The 17,982-nt window shown below is 36.3% G+C and overlaps 1 protein-coding gene and 1 long non-coding RNA gene across 12 annotated transcripts in view; both read right to left on the reverse strand.

Moving 5' to 3' along the window:
- Positions 1-3: 3 nt before the first annotated feature.
- On the reverse strand, positions 4-7,800 carry LOC136358001 (uncharacterized). Its single transcript, XR_010742984.1, has 2 exons — positions 6,970-7,800; positions 4-6,434 (listed from the first exon to the last, which is right to left on the reverse strand). It is a non-coding gene; the product is annotated as an uncharacterized lncRNA (long non-coding RNA).
- A 1,533-nt stretch (positions 7,801-9,333) lies between these two features.
- The window catches only part of TFDP1 (transcription factor Dp-1), a 36,684-nt gene continuing 28,035 nt past the window's right edge, over positions 9,334-17,982 (reverse strand). For 10 of the 11 annotated variants that reach the window (XM_066313776.1, XM_066313778.1, XM_066313780.1 and 7 more), the window contains exons 8-12: positions 14,884-14,952; positions 13,401-13,552; positions 12,689-12,855; positions 12,042-12,123; positions 9,334-9,886 (exon numbers count right to left, since the gene is read on the reverse strand). In XM_066313776.1, the coding sequence (XP_066169873.1) occupies positions 9,739-9,886; positions 12,042-12,123; positions 12,689-12,855; positions 13,401-13,552; positions 14,884-14,952 (618 nt within the window). In that variant the 3' untranslated portion in view covers positions 9,334-9,738. The remainder of the gene's footprint in view (positions 9,887-12,041; positions 12,124-12,688; positions 12,856-13,400; positions 13,553-14,883; positions 14,953-17,982) is intronic. The other variant, XM_066313783.1, reaches the window with a different exon arrangement.

Below are 17,982 nucleotides of genomic sequence, written 5' to 3' on the forward strand. Positions count from 1 at the left end.
AAAGTATGAAGAGTAAATTTAATTATTATTACATTCATCTATATTTATTTTCTCACTATGGTTCCTATATAAATTACAGTGCAAAGAGACATTTTCTACTGCAAGATGGCCTAGAGAGCTAAAAATCAAGATCCTACTCTCAATATATAAAGATGAAGATTACTTCAAAGTACACAGCTTAGTCTTTCATGGCTACAGGATGCTTCTGATGCCTTCATGGAAATATTTGTACAAAACAGGTTTCCCCCAAAGCGTGCAGCTGTGTCTTCAAAGAACATATGTATAGACTTAAACTATCATTTTCAATTACTTTTCAAACCATAATAAATAATTGATGTATGATACTAAATTTTGGTTGAGAAATTAGATACCTTGAAAAGGAAATCAATACTCTGAAATACTAGCAAGTAATTAAATTTCCAATCTCTCTTGTATAGGAGGTATTAAAATGTATTGAAATTATCTGTACCCCAATGCATTGGCTTTTTGCACTAGTCAGCTGAGTCAGATTTTTTTAGTTGACAAATCACTGACTGCAAAAGAAGTGAACTTGAAATCTGTCCTTTAGCTCACAGATTTCACTGTACCACTTTACCTCTATGTATACAATCTAATAAAAATGAATGGTAAGGCTGTATCATCCAGGAAACTATTCATTTAACTAGAGGCTGTAATTTATTTGGGGGTTTGGGTTGTTTGGTGTTTCATTGTTTTGTGTCTCGTTGTTGTTTTGTGTCTGTTGGTTTTGTGATGGTTTTGTTTTATCCAGTAGAATAGCCTTGTATTGTAGTGGTGAGTTTTGGGTTACTTGGAGTAATCTGGAAGATGCTGAAATAACACAAAATGTTTAAGTGAATCTAAACTTTGAGAAGTCTGACTGTATCACATATAATACAAAGAGAGAGGATTGTTGAGTCTGCATGGTATGTTCATGTCACCTGAAATCCAGGATGCTCCAGCCAGAGAATAAACACTGCACACTAAAAAAAGATCTTCAAGAGCAGAAATGTTTTACACCTTTACTGCCTAAACATTTCAGAAAGCAAGATGTAACAGATCACCTCTTCTACTGTGGCAACGTTCAGCCAGCCAGCCTGTAGACAGAATCCAGCTGGAGGGGAATATTTCACCTTCAAAGCCACAAATGCTATTTTAACCTTTCATAGAAAATCTGCATTTCAAAAACAGTAAGAAAATGCTTCCTCATATAAAAACTTCTTTCCCCTTGGCCTTTCCTGTTTCAATTTTTACAGTGTGGCTTTGCCTTTCTTCTAAGAGACAATGAAAATCAATTTTATATCCTGTCTGGAACACAGCTCTTCCCTTGTGCATCTTTCCAAAATAACATGGAACACAATAAAAACAATTTTGATAACAAAATAGTAACTCACGTTCATCATTGGTTACATGTTGTCTACAAACAGAACATTTAAATATTTCCAAGAAAACCAAGAACTCTTCCCTTGGTGCTCTTAACACAAGCAGATTCTGCTTGACTGTATTTAATATCTACAGCTTGCACTAAGCTGGGCAATGCAGTAGCACAAGCTTTGAACAAATTCCCTATGGATTGTGTGCCTGCAAAACTATAGCTTCAGAACAACAGTCTAGACCAGCTTCACAGAAAGACCTGTGATGGGAAAAATAAATGGAAGTATCCCTGTGTTGACCAAATGATGTGTTCTGACATCAAAAGATCACCAAATCTGGTTCTCTATGTACAAAGACTGCCATCCTGAAGTTAAATGTTTCTTGAACTTCTAGCCATCTGAGTTTATTCTCTCTATTGAAATCAGAAATAATAATAACTAAGAGCAAGGTTTGTGGCTAGTGTAGCTGAAGTAGAAAAGTGTAGTTAATATCAGCCTGCCCAAACCCCAAATGCAAGCACACTGCAATAGCAGAATGCTCATCATGCAAATACTTTGTAATATTGCATGGCAAGGCCCAACACTACGTACAGGCATGACATCTAGTAAGCACAGCTGCACTTTGGAGGCACACAAATGACAGAAGTTACAAGATACAGACCAAAATAAGCACATGGGAAGGAAAACAGGCAGGGCATCTTGCCCAAGGCAGAAGAAGCATGACTGGCAAAAGCTAAACAAGCTAAAAAGCAGCTGAATCCAGGGGAAGGAGGCCAAGAAGCAGCAAACACCGGCAGTGAGGGAAGAAATGAAGAGCGACATTTCCTCTAAGAGCTCTCCAGCCTCATCACCTTCACCCTGGAGACCGAGAGGACCTCGGCCACCAGTGCCAGCTGGACAGCAGCAGCTCCAAGTCACTGTGTAGTCACAGTTAATTTGGTGTTAGAGACTGACAAGCGTCACACACTAACAGTCGTATACACATAGCAATAACTATTACTGCGCAGGAGCTGACACTAGCACAAAGTGTTAAGGAATTTAAAAGCTTTGTTTTCGAATTTGAAACCACACACATTTATCAGTCTTTTGAGCACTTATTTCACTGCAAGAGTCCAATTCCTTGAGAGAGAGATACACACACATTCAAGAACATATATAATTACACACGTGTATATCTAGGTATACCTAGATGTAATCATATACACCAATTATACTGAAATTCAGCTGCAACAGTAGCAGTAATTGATTAGACCAAACAATATAAATGGAAAAAACCCCATCAGGCTACATGGAAGTAAAACTGAAGCAGCAGATTTAATAATGAATTGCAAGCAAATGCAAATTCCTGAGTTAGATGCTGATCAACTAGGATGGGGATGGTTGGTTAGTCCATACCTCTGCAGCACTGGAGGGGCCAGGAAGGCATTATCAGAGACCACACAGTGGCTCTCAGTGCCAGACTCTGCCCTTTTTCCTACCAGCTATCCAACAGCAAGGTGGTTAGCCAGGAAAAAAGGCACGGGGAAGGCAAAATAGGCCATGAAACTAATATATTAACACCATGAATTTTTATATCAAATAAATTTTAGTTTCCAGATTGATCTGCTAAGAGTGTTAAATAAAACTCTTGAAAATCAGTGCGAAGAGAATAGAATCATAGCAGTTGCTTTGAGATGACTTTCCACACCTCCTTATCAATATTCATGGCAGTAGTAAATTATTGAAGTGTAAAGTCCTAATGTCTGTTATTAAAATAACAGTGGAGAAAAACACTGAATACAAGCATCTTGATGCTTAAAGGACTTTGGTCTATGGTTATAAGACTACAGCAAGTTCAAAGGTTCCTCTACCTTTCAGACTTGCCAAGTACTAGATATTAATAATTGAGTCTTTACTTAATGGTCTCATATGATGTCATTGCTATTGCACTTGGGACTTCCTCCCACCATTTCACAGAGCTGTTTTTAATCTCTTACCTGTAATAAAAGTCAAGCAGAAATTGATTCTGCAACAAATAAAGCTGTCTAACCATATGCTACTTTCAGTAATTGGATGTAAAGTAACAGCTACATCAATAATGCTTGCAGAAAGTATTTTCTGCTGTGCATCCCAGCTCTCTTCACAAAAGTTTCATTTCTTTCAGGCCGAAAAGCTCAAGCTCAGACAAGATTATTTTGTTTAAAGTAAAATAAATACGTGCATGAAAGAACAGGTGCCCTTTTCTTCAATTTGATTTGAAAGACTCTTCTCACGGGGGGTGAAGACTTTTCACTTTCTTTATTTTTTTTTTTTTTTTACCACAGTGATAACAATGGATGCACCAAACGTCTGGTTATTTTAAGAGCAGAAATTGGGCTGAAAATGCCCTTTTGAGGATCCTGCTACACCTCTGAGAAAGAACTGAATTCTGGAGAAACACTTGGGATAACAATATTCATTAATGTGTATATTTACATGTAGTCCCACTATTACCAATGTGGGAATGTCATCATTCCAATAAAAATGTGTTCCAGGGGTTTATTACTATCATCAACCACGTAACTTGTTTTAATTACCCTGACTTCAAATTCCAGTTCTTAATCTTTTGTCACTTTCCCCTCGGATATTGATAAGCCTGTTGAAATGTATATTTTTGTATGACCTTACACAAATCTACTAATTTCTCCATTTCCTCCCTTTTTGTTAAACAAGCCAAATTAAGACTTCCTTAAGTCTCATAGCAATAGATCTTGACCTTAGGCACCAAATAATTGGGTAAAGGGCTTTTTTTCTGAGTCTTTCCTGATTTTTCCAACATCCTTTTGAAATGATGTTGCTAACAAGCATGCAACTGCTCATGACTGAGCTCACTGAATGCATCTGCACACTACTGGATGTAATACCATTTTCTAATCCATTATTAGTTTTACCAACACATCCAAATTCAGATTAGCTAGCTCCTCCTGAAACAGTGTAGGAGACAATAGGGACTTACAATCTACCTTGACTCCCTGGATCATTTTTAGAATCCTACATTTCCAGCATAGTCTTTTCTCCTGTAAGTGTACCTTGAATTTTTTCTTTGCAGGATGTGGAGTTTAACCATAACATTTTTGGACATTACCAGCTTATCAAACAATTCACATTATTCTCTCCTCCTCATTGTTTACTTCTTTTCTAACCAGTACTACTTCAGAGTATTTTTTAATTTTTTCTGGGTTATTGAAGAAATTGTTAATAAGGAGTACAATCTTACTTGATGCAGCTTTTCAGTCAGTAATAATTCCACAAAAATGATTCAGCAGTAAATAGTTCATAACTCCTTAACATATAATCTGGAGGTACTGTAAAACATATTTAAAATCAGAACGCAATGAAATTTAAAAGGTTTAAATATGCTGAAACATAGTCATTGTTTCATTAATCAGCTAATAAACATCTGCAATCTCCTCCCATATTCATTTGATAAGACCAATTCTGTACTTTGTCATTATTAAATAATCTTCCAGGCTTCTAATTTTCTCCTAGCTGTTTCTTTCAACAGTTTTTCTAATATAAGATTCAGGGCTCATCTCAAGCTGTCTAGACCACACACATTTGGACAGGACTTCCTCACATTTTTTTACACTTTTTACTTTTTGACACTTCAAAAACTGGCACTCTAGCATTATTTTAGTCTGTAAGAGCTATTCTAAGGTTCATTAAAAATCAGCATCAGAAGTTGCCCAACATTAACTACTGGAGTTGCCTGTTTTAAGAGTGTGCCTAATGTTCTGCTTTATTTTTAATAAATTCTCTCAAGTTAACACGAATAAAGAACAGGGATCTTGCCTGACGACTGCAAGCTTTCTGTCTGTTTAACATGCTAAAATGCAGAGGCTCTGACCAGGCAGGGCTGATGAAACAGCACTGTTTACAGCAATATACCGTGATGTGTACACAGAAACATGACAAAGAAGATAAAAATTTTCAGCCTAAGTTTGGATTTCAACATGTTGAAAACATCCAAAAATTTAATAAAAAAGTCATGGCAGAACAAAGAAAAGCACATGTCATGGTATACATGGGTGACTTTCAATTAACACCAGCCTCTCCTTCTTCATTCTCTTCCACATCAGAACATTCTGCCTTGACCACAGTTAAGCTGTGCATCAGTAATCATCATGACTTTCTCCAATTGCAGTTTCACAAAGTGCTGACGTTCACTGAACATGAGGACAGCAGGTCCCAACTGAGTGAGAGGCAGATGGTGCTAGGTGAGAACCATCATCACACCAGACAGGAATTTCCAGTGGAACCAAATGCTTGAAGTCAGAAACACCCATGGCTTGCTGCTTGTTGCCCTTCTTCATTCTGCTCTCTGCATCAGTCTGCTTCTTAAAACCTCATCTTGAAGACAGTCTTCACTACTACCTGCTCATTTAACCACCTTTTCCATCACAGTCTGGTACCTTTTGACAGCTTCTGAAGATGAGCTGAACTTCCATTCATTTTCTAATGAGTCTGGCAAGCCAGATGACCCACTTGTTAGTATGGTCCCAACACTGACGTTTTCTAACATGTTTTTTCTTTTCTTTCCCTCTCTTTTATGGGATCCACAAGTTAATTCAAGCTGGAAGGCACCTCACATTGTCTTCCGGCCAATCTCTGCTCAAAGCATGCTCAGCCATGAGGTCAGAATCTACATTGCTTAGGGCTTTTTTCCTGTCTGGTCATGAAAACCCCAAGACTCAAGTCAGCACAGCCTCTCTGGGCAGCCTGTTCCACAGCTTGACCATCCCAAGTTGTTCCTCTCATTCAGCTGGAAACTCTCTCATTTCAGCCTGTGTCTGTTGTCTCTCCATCCTCTCATCACACACCACTGTGCTCTGGCTCCACCTTTGCAGTAACCTTCCTGCAGCATTGCAAGGCTGCCTTTAGGTCTCTCGAGGCTGCCTCTTCTCCAGGCTGAACAAGATCCTCTCCCTCAGCCTCTTCTCATTAGCAGCTGCCCCAGCCCACTGAGCACTTTGGTAACCCACCAGAATCCATGGACGCTCAAGCACAAACCCAAGGTCAGGAAACACTCTGGAAAAACCTTAAATCCTAAATTTAGAAAATAACAACATGAAAAGACTGTTCTCGATGTGCTGGCTCATCTTTCCTGATAAACGAATGACAATTAAGGCATCAACAATAAAGTGTGTGCGATAGCAGCCTCATCCTTCTGGAAGTAGACAGGGCTGAGAAGTGGTGACAAGTTGTTAACTCAACGCAGTTGTAAAGACAAATGGCCCGCTACACTTCTTATAAGCGGACAGCAGAAAGGAAATCCCTACAGTAAATAATTATCTATCTCGGAAAAACTGTATATGCTGTCCTTTGTACTGCTGAGCATTCCAGTAGTTTAACATCATGTTGGCTGGTTTTGGTGGTGTTGGTTTTTTTTTTTTTTTTTTTACTTTTGCTCTTTCTATATTAAAGCAGCATCCAATTTTCAGATTTCTCATTAATATGAAGATTTTACAACCTCTGTATTCACTGATTAAGACATGAGGATATTTGTGACAGTACATCCTTTCATTAAAGATTCATCCTTTCATTCAAATAAATGAATGGACAGCCATCAAAGGGTCAGTACTCTATCAGCTACATTTATCCTTTTTTCTTTTCAACAGTTGCCACCTTTCATTGAAGGAAGGTTCAGAAAAAAAACCCAAAACCCCCAAGTTTCTGAAGTAGTAACTGCTTCCCTTTGCTTAAGACAAATTGCTGTGGGAAAAGCAAAACAGTTTAAGAAATCCTTCAGCTGTTACACATGTCAAAATAGACAGTCTTCCAAAGCTAATTTACACTTTAGAAAGCACAAATGATGCACACTGCTCCCAGGACTTATCTGCAGGACCATTTCAGAGGTATATATACACACTTTGCAACTCTTCTTCTTATCACAAAAAACTGCTGGCTAAGTAAAGAAATTAAAAGTACTTTCCTTTCCTGCCATGTTTTACCCCAAACTGAGCCCTTATAACAATTCTCATTCCCTTTATCATTATTTCATCTTTCTTAAACCGAATTCTAATTTTTATCTCCTTACAGTATTTTCTTCCACAGATTCCCTTAACAATTTCCTGTCACAATTTCTTGTTATGTTCTGTTCCTGCTCTTAATCTTCATTTTCCATCTGTACATGTGCAACCACTTCTTTCAGAGATTGGAACCATACAGTTTAAAGTTATCTTTCACTTTCCAGTTCCTTGCATGCTACGCCTGACATTATTAAATATGTATTTCTCTTTCTTTCTTTTTTTAAAATAAGTTTCTACTACTACTTTTTTTGTAGTCTTTGACTAGTCTTGTTTTCTCATTCTTTCCAGCTTACAATTTCTTCTGTTTTTACGTTCCTCTGCAAAGGTTCCTGCTATAATCTGTTCTTTCATTACTGCTTTCCTCCACCTACTTCTTCATGTTTTCTTTCAAGAGTAATTTGCTTGGTTCACTCATGCTAAAAGGTCTGATACAATTTGAAAACCTTCACTGTGTATCAGCTGTTCTGCGTTAATCACCCATATCCCCACCTTCCCACAGGAGATTTGTCTATGCATAATCCCTTCAAGAAAAAAACCCAGTTGTAACACACTTTACATTTACCACAGGCTTTAGGTGCATCCAGGAGCCCTTACCACAGTTAGCACAGTTACTAATACTTTGCAGGGACTCCCTGGACTTTGTGGAAGTATCAAATCCTGACTTGTGACAGTTGCCTGCAGTTACCGAGCCAGCTCAGTATACTCTTGTAGGTAAGAGCAGAGGAGGTGATCTAACAAAACGGTTTACAAAGGAAGTAAAAGAAAAGGAAATTGAAAACTTTTTTTCAGGAATATATGGCAGAAAGCTAGGACTGAGGAATATGGAATGAAAAGTTAGGGCATTAGGCATGGGATTTTAAACAGAAACTAGACTGGTGTACCAAGACTGACCTGCCATGCTGAGGAGCAACATGGATGAAATAAGGTGTGAAAGAAGAGAACATAGCAGGTAAGTTATTGTCTTTTGCATCATAAGTTATCAAGAGCTTTAAAGGCAAATTACTAAATCAAAGCAAAAACTCTGGGCCCTCTGTAGTACAAGATGCAGCATCCCAAGACAGCTAATTCTAGGTCTTGTGACGAGAAGTGAAATGTTCTAAAGTAATCCTAGAATTAGAAAAACCACAGAGCTTGTTAAAAATGCCCATGCGCGTTTTATTAATAAAAACTAACAGTGCCAAGGTTAAACAAGTCAAACAATTATAGTCTCTTTATATTCCATAAAATATTACAGAAAAGTTTATTTGTGTTTCAATAAAAAGACTACTGTCTTAGAATAGGCAGCTGACAGTATTTGTGCAGTTAATTGTTTGTGAATAAATTTAAAAAGACGACCACCTGCCCTGAAATTCCTTTTATAAAAATGAACTATTAAAAATGATTGACAAATTTTGAGTTAAAAAACTTAAAACATTCTCTATATTTAATTTCAACTTTATAATAGATTACAGGAAGATGCTTATGAAACAAATACAAACATTTGTTTCAGTACATGTCTTTATATGATAGACTTATAAGTATGTAAACAACTATATAATAAAAAGTTTCCAAAGACTGCCTGTAAGAAATCAGGCAAATTTTACCATAAGCAATAAATCATTCCAAACCTTCAAGACATTTTATATAGCTGCACCAACTGGCAGTAAACATTTGCCAAAAACTTTGTAATTCATATGTCCCAACATACAGTGAAAAGTATATAAACTTGATGGAATCATAATGTTAGATATAATTTAAGGGAAAATAAGTTCACAACAACATTCCTGGAATTTAACATGTAAAAAAGTAGGACGTATCTTTCTTGTTTGGTTCTTTGGACACTGCATGATTAACAAAAAACACTACTACATTAGCTCACTATCCCTCAAAAAGTGGCATAATCAAAATACACTCCAAATAAATTGCCATTCAGTGTATTCATTTTCCACAGAAGGATAGTATTTTATTTCTCAATGATGTGTCTACATTTTCTTTAGCAAACTTTGAAAGAACATTTGGGGCAAAATTCTTTTTCCTTCAAGTAAAAAAGAAATCCCAAACAAAAAACAACCAACAAACCAAAAACCCCTAAAACAAGAGTAAATAAAGGCTCTGCATTAACACACTGGTATCAAAAACACACATCCACACCACATTTAAAAATATCCTACATAAAAACAATCCTTGTTTGCTTATCAGAGGTGCAATTTCTAAACTCAGAACTGCTTACCAATATTCTCCTTGGGGGATGGGGCAAAGTAATTTGAGACACTTCTCCCTAGAACAATTTATTCCTGAAGCCTGCTGAATTTTAACAAAAAATAGTCTACAAGAAAAGGGCATCAGTCGTCATCATCATTTTCATTAAAATCATCGTCATCATCGTCATCATCCCCAACATAAGAAACTGGTGTTTCAACTCTTGAACCACTGTACTGAGATCCATTGGAACTTGTAGCCAACATCCCATCTCCACCATTGGAAAAGTCACTGAAAAAAAGAAAAAGAAAGGCAGTTGGCATTGCTTCATGATTTCTCCCATCTCTAGTCCATTCTTTTAATGAATCTGCCACTGCCACTTTATAAACTCTCTTTAGTGTATGTCCAAGCTGTCTCTAAAAAGCTGAAACAGTCTCAAGTAATTTTGAAGTCTTTCTTACTGGGTTTCTCTCTTTAGGTTTAATATCAAGATTAAACCTTTCCACAGGCACTTATTATAAATGTTTTTCAGGTTTCTTCTAAAGTACATTTAGCGTTAAGGCTACAAAGCTAAGCTCCTTAGTATTTTTGTTTAGCACTGGACACATGCAAGTGAATAATGTCTTTCAGAATCACTAATCTTGATTCAAAGACCTGGAAAATTGAAGAATTAATAGCTTTTCCTTAACTCCTTGATATTGCAAAGCAAACTGTCATGTGCTGTATTTTTAATCTGAAACTGTTTTCTTCTCATTGTGCAATATTTTAGTTTAATAGAGCCAGAAAATTTCTGCCTTCATTATTACTTGCTATTTTGCCAATCTATTTGATTGTTGACTTTCTAAATAGTTTGGTAAACTATTAAACATACATGAATCAGTGACAATTTTTTTTTTTAAATCACAAAAATAGTATCTGCCTTGAAAGGCATTCATCATTTAAAAATTGCTTTAAAAAAATACGTTTGTTAGTAATTTTTAAATGCTAACCCAGCTAATGCACATACTCAATCATGCACACTTATTCCTGTATGGAGCAAATTCAGTTGTCTATCAGAAAACAGAATGAAATTGCAAGGGTACACCCACCCTATAAGCTCACAGGAAAAACAATCCAGTCAGACACTTCCAAGACTTTCTGCTGTTCTGCACACTTATTCAGCAGCAAGCAACTAAGATATCTGTCTAGCTGTAGTCAGATGACTTAAAACAGGTCTGCCATAGTTATCTGCAAAAGCAGTTTCAAAAGCAAAGAAAACAAAACAAAAATATTCTTGTGCTTTTGTAAACTCCGAAAGCACAAACCCAAAAAATCTGTTCTCTCTTTTTGATAAAAATGAGAACTGGATTTCATAACCTGAGTGTCCTAGTAAGTAAGGTAAAGAAACTGCAATGAAGGTATTGGTAGCAGCATCTTCAGACCTGCAAACTTTTAGAGACCTTGTTAAATAAATGTACAGCCTTTATTTGCCTTGACAGCACAACTTGTATTACCATGAATGTTCATGGCTATTGCCATGAATATTCATATATATCCTATAATTAAACATAATTTGTCACTGCCCTTTTCCAAACTCCTAAGAAATGGAAATGGTAGAAGTTCTTGTACTCTCACCAAGATAATGAACCCCAATCAGCCTCTGGTTTTCTATTGGTCTCTGGCCAACAACAGCCTATTCAAATTTCAAAGTCTTAGAAACACATGGCACTCTTTTTCACTACCCATATGCTCATTACCACAGAAGGAAACTTACTGAAAACAGAGATTTTAGGTACTGTTCAGCATCTCTAAAGATATTTTGGCAAAATGTTCACTCAAGCTTCAGTTCCCTTGCACAAAACATGCAGAACTTAATTCAAGCATTTGCTATGAATGTCAAATGTTTCAATGATCACAGAATCAATTAGGTTAGAAAATACTCAGAGATCACAGGATCCAACTGCTGAATATTTGACTCATTTTACAACCTTGTGGAGGCTCACAGAAGGACATCTTTTTGATTAATGCAGCAATAAGAAACTAGTAACAAAGCTGAATACTAGTTATAATTTATCATGCTACCAGCTTCAGATTGCTGTTTAAAACCCACAGATCAAAATTTTTTTTAAAGTTAGACACTAATGATCAAGGAGTAATCTTTCCAACACTGTATCTTTAGAGAAGTATCTCTTTTCTTGTCACAAGCTCTAAACTAGAAAAAAGAAAAACAACCCAACAAACAAGCACATTCAAGAATAACCACTCGTAACACCTTTCCAGTATACAGGAAAGGATTTTCTTAATGACATTGCTAAGAACCACCATAGAAGTGATGTCTGAGAATAAACTTAAAACATGTATCCCATAGCACATTCAATCAAAACAGAACTTGTTTCATGAAGCATTTAATATCCAAATTTCTTTGATGACCACAGATTTTAAAAACTACTTGAAAACTTCATCTCACCTGGCTGAAAACCTTGTGCCGTTTGATGCAGAACCTGATGAAGATGTGACATATACACTGCTGATTGATCCCTGAGCCATTTCTGTAAAACAAATAACGTGCATTTCAGGAATGCTTCTGAACACACACATCTAATTCAGTGGAAACGCTAAATCCTTTAAAGTCCAGAAAAGGAGCCGTGCAGCCCGAACAACAAAATATATTTATGTACTATATCCAAAATAGCATAATTTAAAAAAAGGCTAGTGCAAGCAACAACAAAATTTCAAAATACATTTAAAAAACCCATTTGTTTTGAAGTGAGCAAGACAGATCACTTCAGTATTCATCATATGCTTGCACTTATTACCTTTTGCCTTTGCAACTGAATCAAGCATAAATACCATTCTCTTAAAAGAATTACATATTGCAAAGAGCTGCTTGTGTGGCTTGATGCAAAATGCTTTGCAAAGAGCAATAGTCTATTCTTGATCAATCACTATGTAATTTACTCTCTAAGGTATATGAAAAAGCAGATAAATTTGAAAACTCGACAAAAATCTTTACCACAAATCAGTGGAAATTTACCTGTTCTCAGGTATTTTCATGGTTTTCTAAGAGTCCTAGACTAAGGAGGAAAAAAATCAACTCTTTTTGGAGTAACTAACCTGTCACATATGGTTCCAGAGCTTTAGGAACCAAACTCCTTGCAATTTTTAGGTCCTCTGCTGAACAGCTTCCAGATTCTAGCCCACAAGCCATTCCCATTCGTTTTAGTACTTCTATATCATCATGAATTTCAAAAGTATTGTCAAAATTAAATAGGTATTCAAACCTGGAGAGGAAAAAATGTCTTAATTAACTTCAATAACTTTAACTGCCTTTCAGCTTTCAGGAACTGCAGCATTTCAAAAGCTTTACACACAGTGTTAAGTGTGTTAGTGACACATCACATTAAGCAATCAAATTTTTCAAGATTTATGTATTTGCTTTTGATTGTTTACATTCAGTTTCCATTTAGCTGATGAAAAATACAGCTTTTTGAACTGAAAGTGGAGAACAGCAAATCCATTTTCAATTCTGCTGGCTGCATTTCACAGTCTTAAAGCCAAAGCAAAACATTGCTTGGTTAAGTACGACATAAAATGTCAAGAGAGAAGCCTAGTATCTCTAGACAGCAAGTTTTTAAGTTATCAGATGTGAATCAATTAGTCTATTTATTAAAAGGTTATATAAAACAGCTGTCTGAAGTGCATGTTCTCAATATACAAAAAACACAAGTAAATTAGGTTTGTATTTAATTTTTAACAAATCTACATGAACATTTACATGAACTCAAGAGCTCTACTGAAAGCCAGATGGAAAACTTTGTTAGCTTACTTGTCATTTGAAATACTGCAGTCAATCACTGTCTTCTTGCTGGTGTTCACAATGATAAATGGCAAATGGATGACAGAATTGGAAGGTGGAGGTCGGTTTGCCTGCTGCTCTGCCTGACGGTTTCGCTGGACGAGGTTCTTGAAGGCAATTTGCTAGAAAAAACAACAGTGATATCAAAGTATGAATGAAGCTTTTAAGATCACATTAAAAAAATTCCTAAGGATTCCAGCAATGGTTGCAGCAAGTAAATGTAGAAAACGACAAAGTGTTTACCATATTCCTGCATGTTAAGATGCAAGAAGAGTCACAGATCATAGTATTAAAAAAGACAACTCAGTAAAACTTTACTGAGGAAAAAATAGCACGTGCTACTAACTATATCAGGACAGTTCCTTAGACAGATCCCTGGCAGAATGGAGAGAGAACAATGATTGGAAAAATAGATTTTCACATAGCATCCTATTTCCTCTCCATTTACTCTTCCCTACTAGCTACTGTACTCCAAAAAATACACCTGAATGTAAATACTGAAATGAATTATATGCAAAAAAAGTTAATCTTTGAGATTTGAGTATCTGGCATTAGGTTTCTGAAGTACCCATTTAAGATTAGTGACTTTAACATCTTAACAAAATTGCTTTTTTATAATAGAGTGTTCCCATTTTAAAAACTAGCAAATTGAGCAATTGAAAACCATAGAAACTCAAGTTATAAATTGTAAATCATATAAATCAAAGCTACTGAACAAAGAAAAATATTTTTCTTGTCACAAAATCAAATGAAATAAACAGGAATTAAGACCAAAATCCAAAGCCAACACAAAGACTGATAAAAATCAGGCAGCTGTCCAATAGCTGTCTGTACTTTCTTTCTGCATCCCTGAGATTCTCATTCCTACTGTGTTGGTGACATAAGTACCCAGGAATACATTTCTGTGGACCAGCAGCCCAGTGACGTCGGAAAGACTATTACTTCCCCAAGTGTAGTAAGGGAAATCTGGGAAGGGGTTCAGCCTCTGTCTCACAATGGTCCAGCCACTTACACACTAGTGACTGCAAGTCTCCAGAGAGGCACAATGCAGAGCATTATGACAGACAACTTCCACAGTCACATAATTTTATCTGTGGATGCTAACACAGAAGAAAATTCTAGATATCTGTATCTAGTTCAGTTCCTGAACTGAATTGGAAAATTCAGAGGATATGGTATGAAATACTTCTCCTATCAGCATAAACCCTGTTTAAACAAACTTGAAACTCTGAACAAATTCACCATAACTCATGGAAGGTTGATGTCATCCCCATGACAAGGGCCAACAGCATGGTCCCAGCTAAACTACAGTGTTCAATAAAGCTGCATACACCTCATCCTGAGATTCATCTCTAGTCTTCCTGTAAGTTTCCCATCCCTCAGACTGGGAGAAAACAAGAGGAATACAGATATAAGTTACCTTGCCCTATAGACAAGAGTACCTTGACTGTACCTGTAGAATGAGTTCTTGTAGCTGAGACTGTTTTTGCTTTATTCTTTCAATTCTTCTCTGTTTTTCCACCTTAACACAGATAAAAAGGACTGGTCAGTTTGTCAGCTTAAAATAGCATTTTATGCCAACATTTTCTTCCTTTAAAATCATTTCAATACCAGAGAACTGGATGTAGGAGATATAGCAATCAATCATTAAGGTTCTACACATAAATTAGAGACTTAACCATCAAGACACATCTACCTAAGACACATACTACCTATGGAAACTAACAAAAAAGCAGAATTAGAACTCTGGGGAATAAAATACAACAACCTGTGAAGTATAATCTTTGCAAACAGAAATTATGCCTCAAAGGGTTATTGGAATTCTCTCAAAGAGGCAAAGACAGACAAAAAGGATCTATTTAACATAGTGCCTACTGATACTGGAGGTATTGAAGAAGATCCATCAAAGATGGTTAAAGACATGAAGCTGCTATGGAGCCCAAGGTTTAGGCCTCACAGTATTTAATACGTACTAAATAATAACAAAAAGGTAAGAGACAAAATGCCAGGAAATACACAGCTTTCTTAGTGGAAGAAGCTCTCCAGCAGATTTCCACAGGGACAGACTGTTACTCTAACAACAATCAGATTAAGGTGACAGGGTGACAGAATCTGCTGGCAATGCTGTGTTACCTGGCATAGCAAAAACAGAGTTTGTCATAAAGCAAACTCAAAGTGTCTTGTAGCACTTTGTGATTACATCACCTAAATTATTTCTAGTAAATATAGTGTAGTATGTGTGAGAAAACAATCTAATGCATACTTTCGAAATAAAATGACATCCAGAAGAGATCTAAAATTACAGTATCTCATTAGCTCAGTATACCATGACAGCCAAACATTCGAACTGTTAGGCAAGAAACAGTACCAAACAGGAATTATCACTACATTTCTCTATGAAGCAGAATGTTTACATCTTGAATTCTTGAAGTCTGATGGTCCTATTTCAAGACAAGCATACGATAAAGCAATCAGGATCATCAATGATACAGAACAGACTCTATGCAACAGAATAATTAAAAAATTAGGACTCCACTGAAAGGAGAATTAAATAATGGGGGAGAACGTGAGAGATCCCTACAAAACAATGAACAGGATGGAGAAAGTCAATAAGGAATTACTAGGTCACCATCATTTCCAATTAAGAAAATATTCAGTGGATGTCAACTAAATATAGTACGTTCAAAACCAAACAAAAGGTATTTCATAAGAAGCTTCTCATGCACCTGAAACTCACTGACACAAACGACCCAATATTAAAAGCAAACTTTGAAAAAAAAAGTAAAAAATTTTTAAAAGAAATATTGAATGCTATTAAACAGGAAGACAATGTATCTGTGTCAATTATGCCTGAACCACAAGGTACAGAAGAAAACAAGGTACAATCACAAAATACCTTCTCTAATCACTCATAGAATAAGTAGGGTTTGAAGGGACCACTGGAGGTTATCTATTCCAACCTCACTGCTCATGATGTATTCCCCCAAGCACATAACTCAAGATTGTGTCCAGATGGCTTTTGAGTATCTCCAGGGAAGGAGTCTCCAGAATCTCTCTGGGCAATCTATTCCAGAGCTCAGTCACCCACACAGTAAAAAAATTCTTCCTCATGTTCAGGTAGAACTTCCTGTGCATTGGTTTCTGTGCATTGCCTCTTGTCCTATTGTTTGGCACCACTGAGAAGAGCCTGGTTCCATCCAGGATGGACCATCCCATCAGATTCCCAGGGATTGTGAGGATGAATGGCCTGTAGTTCCCCAGGTCCTACTCATCCTCCTTCCTAGGTAACTGCTACTATCAGCCAAGATCCTGAATAGACTGATTACTGGCCCTGAAAAAGATTTTTTTTCCTAAATCTTTAAAATGTGCAACTAGTAAGGAAATTACTCAAGTTAAAAATTCACATGAATGCAGTTTTCTGTTTAGTTTTGGTGAAAACAAACACCTCTAACCCCTGCAAGTGTACACAGCTGAAAAAACAGATGCAAAAGATGCAAAAAGGCCTGATGCTGTATTTAAAAAAAAAATAATTAAAAGGGTAGGATCAAATTTCACAATTCAGCATTAGAAAGTAAGTCACATACTGCCTCCCTCCAAAAGACTTAAAACTCACTTGAGATATTTTTCTATCACATACACATAAACTACTGCCTCACACACTTTATTAACTGCCCCACACACTCTGTTTTTGCATTATCAGACCATATGTTACCAAATCTAGCATTCTAATTTACACACCAAGGACAAGTTCAAGAACACTTATAACAACAAATAGTTGATGAGGAAGCCCTCAAACTCCTATGTTCCTTATAAACTCTTTGGCTTGATTTTCAACAGTGTGAGAATGAAGCTAAACAGTATCAGATAGAATCGCAAAATAAACCTTATTAGATATGACAATTTTACAAATTAAACATTAGCTTTTAGAAACTCACTCTATTACACTCACAGCTTAATTATTCAATGGTTAACAGAACTCTTTTCCCCCTCTTGTGACAGCCAATTAACAAGTTCTCACTTTCTTTTAATCACAAGATACCACTGTTCCCATCTTAAACGCATGAACTTCAAATGTATGAATAATCCATGAGTGTATTATTACATTCTAAGTTGCTTTATTTTTTCTTTTACCTCAGCACTAATATTATCCAACTCTTGTTTAGGACATTATCAGTCATCACATCAAATTCAGTTGGATGAGCCACACTTCTTTTTCTTTTGCTCCAACATTGTTGGCAATGCCATACTTTGTGTGACAAGGAGATCTAGTTTTAAAATCCCTCCAGTTAGCTAGTTCCCTCTTCAGCACACGGTATTGTCATCTTGGAGCCACTTCACCTTCCATACTCACCCTATTAATTATGCTCCAATTATCACTCTCTTAACTCAAAATTTTCACTTGGGATGATATTCCAATAAATCTCAGTTCATTATTAGACACCCTGCATTTACTTTATCTAGACATCAATTACAGTATTAAATAAAAAATAAATTAGCAGTATCAAACAAAAATTAGAATTATCCCTTTTGTAAGTAAGGAACACTTTTGTTC

This window comes from Sylvia atricapilla, chromosome 2 (assembly GCF_009819655.1).
Source record: "Sylvia atricapilla isolate bSylAtr1 chromosome 2, bSylAtr1.pri, whole genome shotgun sequence".
In the NCBI taxonomy this organism is placed as follows: domain Eukaryota; kingdom Metazoa; phylum Chordata; class Aves; order Passeriformes; family Sylviidae; genus Sylvia; species Sylvia atricapilla.